The sequence below is a fragment of the Mesoplodon densirostris genome, chromosome 10 (assembly GCF_025265405.1).
Source record: "Mesoplodon densirostris isolate mMesDen1 chromosome 10, mMesDen1 primary haplotype, whole genome shotgun sequence".
Classification (NCBI taxonomy): domain Eukaryota; kingdom Metazoa; phylum Chordata; class Mammalia; order Artiodactyla; family Ziphiidae; genus Mesoplodon; species Mesoplodon densirostris.
In genome coordinates this window covers 8,762,413-8,779,147 of record NC_082670.1, presented here as the reverse complement: position 1 = coordinate 8,779,147, position 16,735 = coordinate 8,762,413, and the positions used below count along the sequence as shown (strand labels likewise).

Below are 16,735 nucleotides of genomic sequence, written 5' to 3'. Positions count from 1 at the left end.
TGCTTAAAATAGGAAAGTCTACCTTTTCACATCTTTCACTTGGGCGAGAAAAATATATTTTTAATTAAAAGCCTAGTATCTAAGATCCCTTACTTTCTGTTCACAATTAAGTGTTGAATTAACCATTAGTGGACTCAGCTGAGAAGCCCATAGACTAAGATCATCCTCTGTAGGTAGATTCACGTGAGACAAGGAATCTCCTGCTGAGACTGATCCGCCCCTGACCTCATCCCAAAAGGAACCCTATTGACCCCTACATCTGAAACACCACATCCTGCAAACCTACGTGAGTAGCAGCTAGTCTCTCTTTAACCTGTGCTTGATAAGCCACGGAGCCAGCTAAGAGAAGGACGATGCCCTGGTCCTCTGCAGCCCCACTCCCCCAGCTCCGCGGCCTTCGCAGCCTCCGGGGGCGGGGGACAGTGGCGGGTGACGAGTGGGTCCTCGCCCAGGCTCCGCCAACGTTGAGCGGCCGAGCGCCGCGGGCGCCAGCTGGGCCTGCAAATCGCCGCCCGGCCGGCAGGGGGCGCGCGAAGTGGCGCTGGAGAACCCGGGCGCCCGGGGGCCGCGTGCGAAGCCGTCCGGGGCCGCCGTCTCGGCTGCCCGCCCCTCCCCCGCCGCCCTGCTAGCGCAGCTGCCGGCGGAGCCCCTGCGAGGGGAGGGGGCGGGGAGCCGCGGGCTCCCGAAACGGCCCTGCGGCTCGGAGCGCCGAGCGGGAGCGGCGCGAGCCCGAGGGGGCGGGGAAGCGCGGGCTGGCGTGCGCGCGCCGGGCGTGGGTGGGGGTAAGAAGAGCGGGCGCGGCGGGAGGGCGGGGCAGAGGGACGCCGGCTACCCTGGACAGCGCATCGCCGGATGCCGGGCTCGCCGCGCCACGCCGCGGATCATGGTGAGTGGGGGCAGCGCGCCGCCGCCTGCCTCTTTCTTTCTTTCTTTCTTTCTTTCTTTTTCTTTCTTTCTTTCTTTCAGCGACCGACGCGCCGGGCGGGAAGGGGCCGAGGAAGCGGCGGTGCGGGAGCTGCGGGTTCGACCGCTGGAACCCGTCGCTGTCTGCAGGCCGGGCCGCGCGGGCCTGTGGAGGGGGCGGTGAACGTTTGGGCGGGGAGGGGGGAGGGGGGACCGCGGGTCTCGGGCGCTTGGTTCGGGTCCGCGGCCCCGACCGGCTCCTCGAGGCGCCCGCTGCGTCCAGCCCCCTGTTGCATGCACGCGGCCGGCCGGAGCTGGGATGCCCGCCAAACCGACCCCTCTTTCCGCGGCGGCTGTTCTCGCGCGTCCCCTGCCGCACCCCAGCTCCCGGCGCGGGGAAGGGCGCCCTCCTCGCGCGGGACCGACCCCGCCGCGGGAAGTTCAGGCTTTGGGGCGCAAACGGTTGAATTCCTGCCCGCGCGGTGCCTATAGTTCCTGGGGTGTGTCTGTGCGCCGGCCCGTACCTCCCCGGGTTTGCACGGTGGGGTCGGGGGGTGGTTTCTACGTGTGAACCGGGATGGAGGGACCGCTGCTGTGTTCTTTCCGACAGCTCGTCTCCCCCCCAGTTTGCCAGGCTCCGACTCCCCCCCGAATTCATAACGCTTTCTGAGGGGCGTTAAGCTCTGTTCCTGGAGAGAGGGGGTGGGGTGTCCCCGCGTGCCCGTGCCCCAGGAACTGGCCGAGAGTGTTGGCGGCAGAGCCTGGTTGTGTGACTGCAAAAAAGGAAAGTAGGTGCCAGGCTCTAAGTCCGAGCAAAATGTGAAGCCTCGTTTGTCCTCAGTGGTCCCTATTCTATCTTTGCTTCTCTTCTCCTTCCCATATGGTCTCCTCTCCACTTCAGGGCTTCTTCGGATGCGAATCTCCTTTCCCCCGCTTCAGCGGACACCAATCAACCCTAGATTTTGTCTTCTCTGCTGTTTCAGGCACACGCTATCTCCCTGATTACGGGGGAAGCCTCCTCTGGCTACTTTTCCTAAAATTCCGGTCTTTCCCATCCTACCCACCACAGTTCATATTACCCTGGTCTGCTGTTTTTTTTTTTTTTTCTTCTTTAGCCTCTATTATTTAACATACTATCTAGTCTATGGAGCTTATTGAACACGTTCCCCACCAGAATGTGAGTTTCAGTAGGGCAGAGATTTTTGGGTCATGTTCTTCACAGCTGTTACTAGTACCTACAACAGTGCCTGACACGTAGCAGGTGTTCAGTAAATTAAAAGAATTAGCCCAGTAAAGCAGCATGCTGATGCTAATGTTATAATGTACAAATGAGAAACAGTGCCACTACGGGATTATCTATCCAGTGAACAGTTGTAATGATGAGAATCACAGGTGAAGTTGAGCGGAGGGGGATGCTTTTGGAGAAGAGGGACTCAGTTTGGTGGCCCTCAATGGTAGAGTATAGCTGACCATGCTCTTGGCACCTGGGTGGACAAAGCATTTTAGGGCTAACTGGCTGTCTCCTTCAGGTCCTGCACCTTTGTTCCAAATTATTATGAATTATAACGAGTGAGGGAACAAAGTCCAAGGATATCTCCTTAACTGGATGGAAGAGTCATGGGAATTAACCTAAAAGAGCCAAAATAAAGGGCAGGCTCTTGTAAGCTGCTCTATACAGTCATGATATTATCTTCAGAAAAGCAATTTTCAGAAACTTTGGGTCTTCAGAGGAGATTTTTTTTTTAATGTCCAAATCCAAGTCTTCTCACTTAAAAAAAAAAATGACGGAGAGAGTGTGACGTAGGGGTTATAATCCATAAATAAACTAGTGGTTCAGTTCAGAGCCACCCCTCAGGATCCTGGTCCAACGTGAACAGCCTTTCATGATGTCTCTGCTAGTCTTTTCCAAAACATATTTTTCTTTCAAATTCCCTTTTGTTTTTCCACTTGCAGAGTGTAAATTTATGGCAATCCTTTGTTTTAAGCCTGGGGAAGTGTGCTTTTATAATCGGAGCCAAACTGCTTAATAAAATCTACCTGGGAAAGTTTCTGAAAATGATGTAATTATGGCCATTGCTATATTGTAGTTCTGCGGTTCTGTGATTACTGTCTTGTCCAGATAGGTAGTGAAATTAAAGGTAAAAAGGAAAGAAAAGTAAGTTTGTCTTTAAAATTAAAACCAACCAACCGAACACAAATGAAAGACACCTCATTCTTAAACAAGTTTATATTTGTAGGAAATTTTGCTGTGTTATGACTCCAGTCAAAATGTCAAGCCGTTTTTTTTCTTCAAAAGCAAAGCATTACCAAGGAGTACAAAATCCATTTTTAACATACCCAGCTGAATAAGCTTACTTTTTGGTTCTTCAACAAAAGGCTGCAATTTAATCTAGCTTCCTTCAAGACACGTTTTTCTAGTTGAGGTATAATTGATTCCTTCAAAACATTTCAGTCACAGTTGGGGAGGTCCAGGTGCTTTCATAGTCTGAGAGTGTTGACAATTTGTTAACTGGATACACGATGTGATCCACTTATCTTCAGAAGGCGGGGCCCTGCTGGTCAGGGTTGCACCCAGGATCACCTCGCTTCGGCAGTCGGATGTGTACCGTCCAACTTGTCGGGTTTGGGTATTAGGAGTAGATGGTGACCGAAGGCAAGATGTTGCCCTGGAAGCTCTTATTTAGGCGCAACATGGCCAAAGTATGTCAACATCAGTAGTCCGTGATACTTCTGAAGTTACGAATTTGCTCACTTGTTTTTTTTCTTAATGGAATTAAGACATCGCTAGTGTTTCACTGACTCTGACAATGAACCATTATAATAAATTGCTAGTTTAAATGTAGCCATTTAAAATTTAACAATTTAATAATTGCAGAGTGTAAATTGTTCTGGGGTTGATGTGGCAATTTGGAGTTCCAGGTGTGGAGTCAACCCTGGGTTTGAATCCCAGCACCAGCATTTAACTGTGACTTTGGGCAGCTTAACTTCTTTAGGCCTCAGTTTTTTCTTCTGTGAAAGGAAGCAGTATTGTTATTTCATAAGATGGTTTGAGGAACAACTAAGATACTGCACTTAATGTGGCTAGTTTAGTGCTGCGAGTGTTCAGTAAATATTAACTATTGTAATGACATGTGTTGTTCTATCTCCCATATCTGTTTGCAGTCGAGACACCTCTAAATAATGTCTGTGATTCTTCTCAGAATTCTCTTCCCCATGTGTGATCCTAAAACATACCTAGTATTGCTCTGTATCAGAGCTATCCAGGATAAATATAATGCAAGCCACATATGTAGTTTAAAAATTTCTAGTAGTCACATTAAAAAGGACAGGGACAGGTGAAATTAATTTTAATATTTTTAACCCAATTCATGCAAATATTATTTCAACATGTAATAAATGTTAAAAAATTAGGTATTTTATATATTTTTTCCATATGAAATCTTCAAAATCTGGTGTGTGTTATGCTTACGGCATGTTCAATTCAGGCTAGCCACAGTTTCTCAACAGCCACTTGATTTGAGGCTACTGTATTGAGACAAAACAGCTCTAGATGATACACATCTTCCAAATGTACCTCTTATCTGCTAGACCCTTTCCACTCGTGACAACCTCACTGCCACCTTAAACCTAGCACGACTGAAAGAAAGCTACTCACCTTTCAGACTCGCCCCTGTTCCCTCTTGCTGTTAGTAATTCCACCAGCTCTGGAGGCTACTGTGTCGGAAATCTGATTCTTACTCTCTTTTTTCTTTATATTGTTTATTGTCTAATATTCTCATATTTTTACTTGAAAATATCTTTCAATCTCCTCTCTCCAGCCCCTTTTCCATTTTTGCTTTTTCTACAGGTTTCCTCTTTTGCGGTCTGTTTGTTTTTTTACTTGAAGCTTGTTATTTCATTATCATTTTCACTTAGTAGCTTATTGCTGGGGCTCTGGTCCTCTGGTGTTTGGAGGTCTCACCCCTCTCTGTGCTCCTGCCCACCTCTCTCCTCCGGTCACCGGCCTCCACATTCTCTCCATTCTTTCATCAGCTCTTTTTCATGTTACGTCACAAAAGCTTTCTATTTTATCACTTATTTCCATGTTGAACACCTTTCCTTTATCAAATGTCCAAAGAAATAACACTTACTTTCACTGATAATCTGCTATTAAGATGACCCACCCAGGAAAAGAAGCTCAGGTAAAGGGAGGAGAAAAATAAACCATAGGAGGGGAAGATGAAATTATTTTTGAGCTTTCTCTACCTTTCAAGAAATATCTGTGGACCTGATTAATGAGAGTAACAGCAACCTCCTAGACAGTGATGACACCCTACGTTACTCAGTGCCTTAGAGGAACAGGGTGCTTTCCTCTGTGCCTGGTGAGCAAAGCTACAAAACAGAAGAAAGGCGCTGGACCAAGAGCAAGAAACCTGGCTTCCTGTCCTGGCTTTATTGTGGACCAGCTCTGTGCCCTCGATCAAGCCACTCTGGGGCACTGTTTACTCATCAGCAAAATGCGTTACTCTCTTTTTCACAAGACTGTTTTGTCAGTATCAAATTCTGGGGCCTTTACACTGGCTGTTCCCTCTGGCTGGGTCTTTCTCCTGAGAGCTGTGTGGCTTCTTCCCGCTACATTTTTAATTAGACTTACCCTAACCTCTCTACTTAAAACTGGCAGCTGCCGGGCTGTGTTCACAGCCTTCTCCTTACGCTGCTGTCTTTTTTTCATAACACAGTGAGCTTACAATTTCCTCGTTTACATAGTGCTCAGAACCTTCTAATAATTTACTTATTACGTTGTGCGATTTGCTGTCCTTCCTACCTCAACACAGGCTTCACGAGGGCAGATTTTTGTTTGTGTTGCTCAGTGATGTATCTCAGGCACTGAGACCAATCCCTGACGTACAGTAAATGCTAAATGATTGTGAACAGAGTGAAGGCCAGTTCTGCTGGTTCCCAGGGCGGTGCTCCTTTCTCTTCACGTCCTGTTTCCCACGTGCCAAGGATGAATTGGGAAGTGAACATTTGCTTTGCAGACATATCCACAGCACAATCCCTTCAAAGAACAATCTCTCTTAATGCATTTAAAGTCATTTATCACAATTCAATTCAGGCGTGTTTCAGTAATACGATGTTTCACCAATGCACATACGCCCAAGTAACCTCTTAGTAAATGATAATGTGTGTGTATTCCTACAACTATATTTACACTGCACAATCGTTATATTTGTGGAAGGGGCCAGGTTAGGTCATTATTTCTAAATAATGAAACGTATGGTTTCGTAAGTTCTTAGTGAAATCAAAATGTGTATGCATTTCTATTTTGTAGAAATGTGTATGCATTTCTATTTGCATTTCATAATTTGTAGACTGGGCCAGGTTATATTGTTTTTACATAATGAAATCTATAATTATAGCATTAAGTTCTTACTGAAATTAAAAATGAATATTTATACTGAATAATTATTTCTACTTTACATATGTTGCATTTTTTGGCTTTGAGTTATCACTTCAATACAAGGATAGTAGTATTTTATATTAATAAAATGTTTTTTAATGCATTTTTACACACATTATCTCTTGAAGCCTCACAAAAGACTTGGGAGAGACAAGTCCTGTATCACTATACCAGTTCACAGGTGAGAAAATTGAGTTTCAAAGAAGATAAATGATTTTACCCAAGGTCACATACTAGAGGTAACAAAACCAGGCATAAACCTTCTGACTCCATAAATATCACCTCTTCTGCTAATCCATATAGCCTTATCCTAGAACCAGTGCAAATATCTTCTCATACAAACCTGATGAATGAAGAGCACTTTCTCATTCCTATAGATGAGAATGGAAAAATCAGAATGATTCCCCCATGTAATTTCTTTCTCATGAATTATAAGAATAGGGATAGAGGTATATATACACACAGGTACATTTAAAAGTATTAAATATATATAAAACCTAAAGATCTGTTTCATGTACATGGAAAATGGAGCATATGAGGGAAAGTGTTATTTTTTTTTAGATATTTATTTGGTTGCGCTGGGTCTTACTTGCAGTACGAGAGCTCCTTAGTCGTGGCATGCAAACTCTTAGTTGCAGCCTGCATGTGGGATCTAGTTCCCTGACCAGGGATGGAACCCGGCCCCTGTGCATTGGGAGTGCGGAGTCTTATTAACCCTAACCCTAACCACTGTACCACCAGGGAAGTCCCAGGAAAGTGTTATTTTAAATGGCAGTGATATGAACAACATATGTACATATCAAACTTTATCTACTTACCAGTATAATGAGTAGGGGAACACCCATATAGTAGACAATTAAGTAATTTACAAAGAAAGTAAAGTTAAAGTAGTCTGTTTTTGAGTAGAATGACTGCAGTATTAAGACATTGATCAGAGAGACCAGCGTTAGCTTTGCACATAAATTTTTGTTTCATAATGAGAGTTCATCATTTGGGTTTATTGCCAGTACTTTAAAAATTTAAAGTATTGATTTTTCTGTAAGGCTAAGTAGAATTTGGTTTACTAGAAACTTTGAGTTTACAGCTACTATGGCAACTTGGGAGCCGCTTAATTTTTTTTTTTTTTTGGAAGGGTCAAAAAGTTTATTGACCATTACACTGAACAGTTGGATTAAAAATTAACTCAAGCCTTTAAAGAAGAAATCGGAAGGTATCCATAATGCAAAAATCAATTGGGCCATTTTCAGTTTCCTGAGGGATCAGACCTGATCAGCTGACTTTCTTCTTGGCCTCTGGGAGGTCTCTGCAGAGTTCTCCAAGGCACAGTGGGAAGAAAGGGTGGCTATTCTTTGACCTTCTCTGTTCCCATGCCTGAGGCTTTCCTTAAATTCTTACAGGGAAGACTCATTCTCTTGGAGCCAGCAGCTTCCCTGATTTTTGGAAATGCAGATTTCGTGACTGTTTTAATGTCAGTGGTGAAGTTGTGCCTAAGAGGAAGGGTGTTTTGGGTTGTCAGAAAAATATTCAGTTGTCAGAAATGCACTTGGAGGCTATTTCACATCCCTTTTCTCCATAGGCTGGGGAGTTGTTAGTTGTCTGGGTTTTTTTTTTTTTGTGGTACACGGTCCTCTCACTGTTGTGACCTCTCCCGTTGCAGAGCACAGGCTCCGGATGCGCAGACTCAGCGGCCATGGCTCACGGGCCTAGCCGCTCTGCGGCATCTTCCCGGACTGGGGCATGAACCCTTGTCCCCTGCATTGGCAGGCGGACTCTCAACCACTGCGCCACCAGGGAAGCCCAGTTCTTTGTATTTTTAAGGAAAGCATTACCTTTCCTTTGGCCTCTTATCTATTCAGATTCCTAAAAAGAAAAGGCACGTGTCACAAGCTGTTTTGGGATTTACTGCCTGACGTCTGTTACAGACTCAAAGTACACCAGCTCCGCCATCGTGTAAGCCATGTTTCTTCACTCAACAATAATGTGGTTATTACACTGACCCCTTAAAGGTCCTGCTGCTACTACTAAGATGCTGCCGTGTTTTCTTTCTTTTTTTTTGTAAATTAGGTTTACTATACCATAAATCTTTCTCTTTTTACAATTTAAAAAGTAAGTGGAAACATCCCTGTTGTAACAGATTTCTGAAAAGAACATTAATCTTTTGGGGGGGGGAATATAGAATTACAAAAGTGTGACATGAATGCAACTTTTCACAAATGCATAACTTACAAAACAGGGTGCATGATGTTTTTCTCTGTGTCGTGGGGTTTTTAGAGGAAAGATTTCTAAGGACCAGAGTGGTGGTTGGAGGGTGGACCCGGAGAGGAGGGTTGGTTAGAATCAATTTAGGAGCTGGAAGGGATGGGAGATGGTAAAGATTACCTAGTTCAAATCTGTCCTCAACCCACATGAAGAAAGGAGGGTGCACTGGGATGGGGAATGGAGGGCAGGCTCCTGCCCCTGACCCCACCCTGAGGGGAGGAAGCATAGTCACATATGTTCCCATTTTAGAAGTAAGAAAACTGAGGCAGGGACTTGTCCAAGGTCACACAGCTGAGAAGTGGCCAACTAATCTGAGTTCACACAACTGCTTGTTGGTAGAACTTCAGTCATTTCCTTTTCTTGGGAAAAATGAGCTATTTCCTTTGGAATCTGGGTTCCCGTTCCTCTCTTTGTCACTCACAGTAGTATATTTATTAAATGTGGTAATAACATCTTGCATTTGTGAGGTGCTTATGATTTTCAAAGCACTTTGGTATCAATGATCACATTCAATCTCACAACCACTCCTCAGAGTAGAGGTGACAGGGGGATGGAAACCTCAGAAACTCTGGAACAGCAGGAGTTACAGTTGAACCAGGGGCCCATAATAACACATCAAACTACACCTGTGCACAGAATTTTCCAAAAGAGACTGCCTTGTCCCCAGCCCTGGCAGAAGAGTCAGACCTTGGGCAGCCATATTTCATACCATGTGACCTCCCTCCCTGACCCCTGATTTGTCTGAGGATGGACACTGGTTCCCAGGGCACCCAGCCACAGGCAGACCTGCAGCCGATCACAGCAGGTAAAGTGCTGCCTGAGAGGGAGTGCTCATGAGCTGGGCCACAAGATCCTGAAGAACGCTAACCTTGTCAGTGTTTGCTTTATATAAGATAGAACCAGTGTCTGTAATAGTCTGAAGTCCTTGGTGTAAACTTTGGAATTGATAGTTTACATTCTTTTTTTGAAGGAAAGAGAAACGTTCTCTGCGTTGAGTACCGTGTTGTTTAAAAATTGATACCAAGGGGACATGGAAATACATCGCCTTAGTAAACTTCTGATTCAGTACACCCATTGGTTCCTTCCTTCAGCCACATGACCAGTAACAGGCAGTGTGCTCGGCACTGTCAACCTAAGTAGAAAAGACAGTTACTGCTTCAAGAAGTCAGCAGTGCGGGGGGAGAATCCTGTGTCCTCTAGTGTGAGCATATGAACAAGTCAGTAGCTGAGGTTTCAAGTCAGTCAGGCCAGTAAATGTGCTTTATGCCTGTGTTACATTTTATCCATTAAGAAGATTTAGTATAATAAGGTGACTAGTTGTGTTATTACTTAAAAAAAAAAATCGAAACCCTGCAGCATGGGTAGCTTTTGCCTCTCTATCAGGCCAAGAATGTGGTCAGGACCAGGAGGTGACTGGTCACTGAAGAGGCAAAATCATCAGGACTGATGAAGCTGAGATCGAGATTGAGTCTGTGACACCAGAGTACTCAGAGGACGAGGCAATTCCGTGAGAGGAGAAAACATCAAACCAGCTGTCTGAGAGCGAGGCTGGGTAGAAGGAGCATGAACTTAGGAATCAGACGTGTATTTAAATGCACATTCCCAGGCTCGGTGAAGCCACATGTGCTGACTCAGAATCTGAGTGAGGGGCTTTGGAATCTGTACGCCAGGAATCGGGTGCACACGAATTTGGAATCTAGTGCTCTAGAGGCTCAAAGGAATGAGTGACTGCTTTCTAGCAAAAATGTTTAGTGTATGATCATGAAGGAGTTGGGATCAATGCTGGATCTTGAATAGGTTGGATTTTGATATGTAGGAAAAAGGAGCAAGGTAGAATCGAGCAGAACATTCCATTTAGGGAAATAAGTTGGTAAGGAACCAGAAAGCAATAACATTTGAGAAGAAGCTGTACCATGAACAGCTTATGGACAAGGCCACGTCTGCAGAGGCTGGCACAGAATAAAGAGGTGCTCAATAAAGAGCTGAGTTTGAAGTTTAGGGACAAATGAGATTATGGAACAGATCAAGTCAGATTTTGAAGAGTCTTGAATCTGAGGCTGGAAGTTTCTTCTAGATTTTGTAAACCAGGTTTTGAAATGGAGAGTCAAATGATGAAAGCATTATGTAGGAAGATTTAATCTGGTTTCCATCATATCTGGGGCTGGGAGAGCCTGGATAAGGAGGTTATAAAGGGGCTGAACTAATACGTTAATTCTCTTGTTTTCATGTTGTCAGCTTTTGAAAACTTATCTCTGGGTTTTCACCACACATTCCTGGGTTCAATTTATCTCATCTATAAAATATGTATAATAACACATGGTGAAAATTGGGTCAAATAAGATAATATATAAAGCCCCTCATGATATACACGCTAGCTGAGAGTAGATACTCGCAACTGGTGGCTGTTACCCATAGAAACTTAATCATGTTAATCTTTACAAACCTAACTTTTTTCTCTATGCCTGGAATAGAGATCTTTAATCTAACTTGATTAATCTACATATATTTACATTAAAAGGTTTTTCATATTCCTGAGATTTTAGTTCTACCATTCAGGGCTTTTTCTGGAGAGAATGAAGACGTGATAAAAACTTTAATGCTCTGATTTTTGGGTCCTTTTCTTTAGGTTGCATGGGTTCTATTAATTAATGAAAAATGGAAAGCTAAACTGTGTGCTCGTTTCAGAACGGTTTTTCTTGTTGAAAAGTTCTCACCTATAGATGCAGTCACAAAACAGTGTATTTTGAAAACTGTTTCATGGATTTGAATCACAACTTTAGAAAATCCTAAGAGCTCCACGTAATCAGATTAAACTTTAGCTGTTTGCCCAACCACCCACATCAAATTGCCTATGTCTTGAGCTTCTTAATTGTGCTTAATCTAATGCCTTAACCCCTAAAAATTTACAAGAAAACAAATCTTCCAGGCTCTGCCTTTGCCACTGGATCGTCATTACTTCAGGTACTAAAACCCTAAAAATAGCAGATTTTTGGATTTGTATGTTGTATTGGAAATAATGAGGAAAGAGAATATATATGTATACAGCTTCTTTTCCTACGTTTTCCCTGTTGGTTTGGAAGTAGTGGAAATTGATTAGAAATTTAAGCATTATGTGTAAAACCGAAATAGGTGGACAATATGGGGCTTACTTTTCATGACCTAGGAGAAGACAGTGTTAGAAGAGGCAAAGATTAGGTGGGAAAAGTGGAAGACTTGTTGGACGTGTTGCGGGCAGTGAATAGACCCGCCTGGCTGGCGTGAAGCTGTTGCTAAGAGGACTGGTCCAGGCAAGGGTGGAGGAGGGCTTTGAACCAAATGGGACGAAGTCCCCGGGTTTCTGGTCAAAGTCCATGATGCCCTCCAGCGTAAAACCCTTTCCTCCCTGGTAGGGTTATTTTGTCTTGTATGGCTTGATTCCCTATCAGTTCATTTTCCCCCCAAAATAGGATAATTACACCTTCAATTTGTGAGCAACTTTAGAAGAACTTTCCACAATGTCCCTCATGGTAATGATGATTATACCATATGTTTGTATAATGCTTTTCAATTTATAGAACACTTTCACAGCATTTCAGTTGTATATTTTTTAGTTAATTACTTAGTTCATTATCTATCTCCCCCACTTCTGTATAAGGTCTGTAAGGGCAAGAACTTGGTATGTCTTGTTTACCACTGCAATTTCCACACTAGAATGGTGCCAGTATGTAACAGACACCCAAAGAATACTTGTTGGATAAATGGACAGATGTGTAAATTAAGAAGAAACGGAGGGCTTCCCTGGTGGCACAGTGGTTAAGAATCTGCCTGCCAAATGCAAGGGACATGGGTTTGAGCCCTGGCCCAGTAAGATCCCACATGCCGCGGAGCAACAAAGCCCGTGTGCCACAACTACTGAGCCTGAGCTCTCGAGCCTGTGGGCCACAACTACTGAGCCCACATGCCACAACTACTGAAGCCTGCGCACCTAGAGCCCATGCTCCGCAACAAGAGAAGCCATGACAATGAGAAGCCCACGCACCGCAACAAAGAGTAGCCCCCGCTCACCGCAACTAAAAGAAAGCCCGTGCGCAGCAACAAAGACCCAACACAGCCCCCCCCCCCAAAAAAAAAACAAAAACGGAGACTCAGGTTGTTCAGAGTCCTATAGCTAGTAAGTGGTGGATTGGGGATTCAAACCCACTTTATACCTGTGTCTCATATTTTCTACCCCACTGCTTGTTTCATTATAGTAATTGACTTTCCTGATACCCATGTTAATTTCAGCAAGACTGAGAAAACACAAACCATAAAAAGTAACAGGTTTGACCGTATCAAAATGTTAAATTTTGAGATGACAGAAGACACCATAGGCAGAGATTAAAAAAAACAAGCAACAGACTAGAAGGTATTTGCCATCTATATAACAATATAGATTGTTATATATACAAATGACTTTTATAAGTCTTGATAGTAAGACAAGCAACCCATTAGAAATATGGATGAGGGTTATTAAATGGCAGCTCACTGCAGAGGAAACCACAGTCAATAGACATTGAGAGACATGCACAACCACAGTAGTAATAAGGAAATGCAAATTAAAACCATGCTACATCCATGAACTTGGCAAAAACTTAAAATGCTGACAGTAGCAAGTCCTATAACTTTTCTTAGAGTGATATGGTAGTTTTTACTAAAATTATAAATGTTAATAAGCAACATAGCAATTCCACAACTAGGTTTATTCCCAGAGAAATTCTCAGTTATTAACACAAGGAAATTTGCATAAAGCATCATTGTTTGTAAAAGCAGAAAACTGGAAACAACCTAAAATATCCATTAGTAAAGAAATGGATAAATAACACTATAGAATATTCATATGATGGGATACTATACAGCAGTTACAGTGAATGAACTAGATCTTCATGTATCAACATGAATAGATCAAACTGCCAAAATCAAGTATGATATAATTTATATACATCCTTAAAGTCGTTGTTGCTGCATTTCTGTTTGAATATCTGTATATAAATATAAAAACATGAACAAGAAGGCTTGACCTCAAATTTATTGCAGTAGTTATATCTGAGGAAGGAACAAGGGACACAGGATTAGAGAGATATACAAGGGAAGGACAGCTTTAGCAATTATATTTTATTTCTCAGTTCCCACCACCTGCTAGGTATATTCAGTTAATATTTATCAAATTAATTAATTTTAAAAGATTTGAAACAAATGATACAGTTTTAACATATGATGTATTTATTTTACTATTCTTTACATTTTTATGCTTTTATATTTTTTTCCTAAGTTAAAAGTGGATTTGGATTTGGGATCTGTGTTAGAGATCTGGTATGAATAGCCCATGTGGGACAGATTAGACACAAGCTAGGAGGACAGTCTGTTGTTTTCTTAGACCCTAGTCCGTCCTTCTTGGCTGACTGAACCAACTCTGAAAGACCATTCAAGGTCAGGCTCGGCAGCCATGCACTTTTAGAGAACTAAAGGACAAATTTTAGAAGGGCATGTTTGTCATTCTCAATGTTAATTAAAGGAATACGTATATCTTCCCATGTGCGAAAGAGAGGAATAGCTGAATACAGACAACAATAGCAACTGATCACATTTATTGAGTTCTTGATAGTAAGAGTTCCAGGTACTGTTATAGGAACCTTTCCTGTATTTCCTCATCCTCACAGCAAACCTGGGAGTTGGTACTGTCATTTCCTTTTTGCAGATAGGGAAACTGAGACAGTCTGGGGAAAGAAGCGTAAAGAGAGCATTTTTACTCAAATTATACACTCTGCTTGTGTGTCCTAATAGGAAGGCAGTTGTAGTTGTGGAGGGCTTTGAACCACCGACATAGCATCCTTTCACTTTACCTTCTCTAACAGCTGACTTACCCAGTGTCGTCTTTGAGAGTATTTATCTTGAATATCCCTCGGGTCCTTTTCCAGTGTTAAAACTCAAACTGGAGTTTTGTTGCTCTCCTTTTTACACTACTGCATTGCCTCTTCTAACTTTTTTTTTTTTTTTTTTTTTTTTTTTTGCTGTACGTGGGCCTCTCACTGCTGTGGCCTCTCCCGTTGCGGAGCACAGGCTCCGGACACACAGGCTCCGCGGCCATGGCTCGCGGGCCCAGCCGCTCCGCGGCATGTGGGATCCTCCGGGATCGGGGCACGAACCCGTGTCCCCTGCATCGGCAGGCGGACTCTCAACCACTGCGCCACCAGGGAAGCCCTCTTCTAACTTTTAAAAAGGATATTAAGAAATTTTTTTAAAGATATCACTGTTGAGACAAGCCCTGATTAAAGAAGGTACATTTCTCCTATGTGACGTCACTTCCTCTAGATTACCAAGGGTGGTGAAAGTAGGAGATAGAAGGATGGAACAGTGTGCAGCTCAGTCGGAATCTGGAAGCGCAGGACGATGAATGAATGTCTGTTAAGCGTCTACACAGTGTACAGGCCCATACCAGATGCTTTTACAAATATGAAATCATCTAAGCTTCACTGTGAAGTTAGAATGACTTTTCTCATTTTATAAATAATGAAGATGATACTCAGACAATTTTGCCCAAGGTTATGCAGCAACTTAGTGTCAGAACCAAGACTAGAGCCCTTGTAAGACTCCCATTCTTTGCAAGGAACCACCCTGACTGCCATGCTACCTCTTGTAACCCTAACCGCACACACACCAGACCCAGGATTGGCTACAAATGATCACCGCGTGAGTGAGTGGCAAGAAGACACAGCGTTCCTCTAAACAGTGGTGGGTCATCGCTCACTAGCTCTAGTTAGGCAAGGTGCTGTACTTCTCTAAGCCTCACTTTCCTCATCTGTCAAGGGAGGTGAAAAAACCTATTTTATGGACTAGCTGAGAGAATTAAGATAATAGTATGTAATATGCCCAATAAATACAATGGCTGATACCTAGTAAACACATTCATTTATTACTGTTATTGTTATCACCTGTAATTTCTATAATGAAGAAATAAGTGACATTGGAGGTAATTCTGAAATTAGGAATTCCTTGACATTGTTTTAAAATGAAAAAAAACTGACTAAAAGCATGCTTCATGACAGCTGTAGGTACTAATGAAGGAGAGTGTAATGCTTTTCTTTATGAACCAATCAGTAAGTAAAAAAGAAAGGAAAAGAGAGCCTACAACCATTATTACAACTTGTAGGCATTCTCTGCTGGTGGAAATAGTTACTCTGGACTGAAGCCATCCAGTCACAGATCAGCCTGTTTGTCCCTACCTGCTTCTAGCCAAGAATAAAATCTCTTTATAAAAGGTGGCCAAACTGAAGAGTCAGATAAGCTACTGCTTGATTTAACTTTATATTTATCAGGGCAGCCACAACAAGGGAGGCATACAGTGTTCTAGGACAAGGACCTGTTTTAATCTATTATGGAGTTAAAATGCCACATCCAAATTTAAAGCAGAACCAAATCCTCAAAGAGAAAAAGACATGCTATCAACAAAGCAACTTATACATTGCCATAAAGAAGCTCTATAAGCCATCATTTGGTTGATAGAAGAGAAATCTATGTGTCTGTAGATTCCCCGCAACAAAAGTCCGAATTAGGCTCATTTGGAGGAATGGTATTGGAGACACTTCTGAACTAGGCACAGGCAGAAGGAATCGGTTGTATCAGTGGAAATATGGCTTTCACAGTAAGAGACGTAATAAGTTCTACCACATTCTGACATTGTTCACATCTGAAGGCTCTGTTTTTAAAAAAAAAATATTGACTGGAATAAATGCAGAAGAGTGCTGAAGAAGGTGAGGGTCTACAGTGCATGTCACGTATGTGGACATGTGTGTAACGGTCTATTCAATTAACACTTGTGGAAGGAGGAAGGCAGGGAAGCAGGCAAGGTCAGATGACAAAGTCGGGGAGGGAGAGGAGAGTGGGAGAAGGTGAATTTACTGAGGCTGTTTAGGAAAAGTGAAGGCTTGGTGTGAAATGTCGAATATCTAAAGGGCTCTCAGGACTTCCCTGGTGGCACAGTGGTTGAGAGTCCGCCTGCCAACGCAGGGGACCACGGGTTCCACCCCTGGTCCTGGAAGATCCCACATGCCACAGAGCAACTAAGCCCGTGCGCCACAACTGCTGAGCCTCTGCGCTCCACAACTACTGAGCCCGCGC

At 43.3% G+C, this 16,735-nt stretch overlaps 1 protein-coding gene across 1 annotated transcript in view; it reads left to right on the top strand.

Annotated features, from left to right (window-relative positions):
* Window positions 1–824: 824 nt before the first annotated feature.
* Window positions 825–16,735, top strand: part of ELOVL2 (ELOVL fatty acid elongase 2) — a 60,194-nt gene continuing 44,283 nt past the window's right edge. Inside the window, exon 1 of the mRNA XM_060109899.1 lies at window positions 825–886. Within this exon, the coding sequence (XP_059965882.1) occupies window positions 884–886 (3 nt within the window). The 5' untranslated portion in view covers window positions 825–883. The remainder of the gene's footprint in view (window positions 887–16,735) is intronic.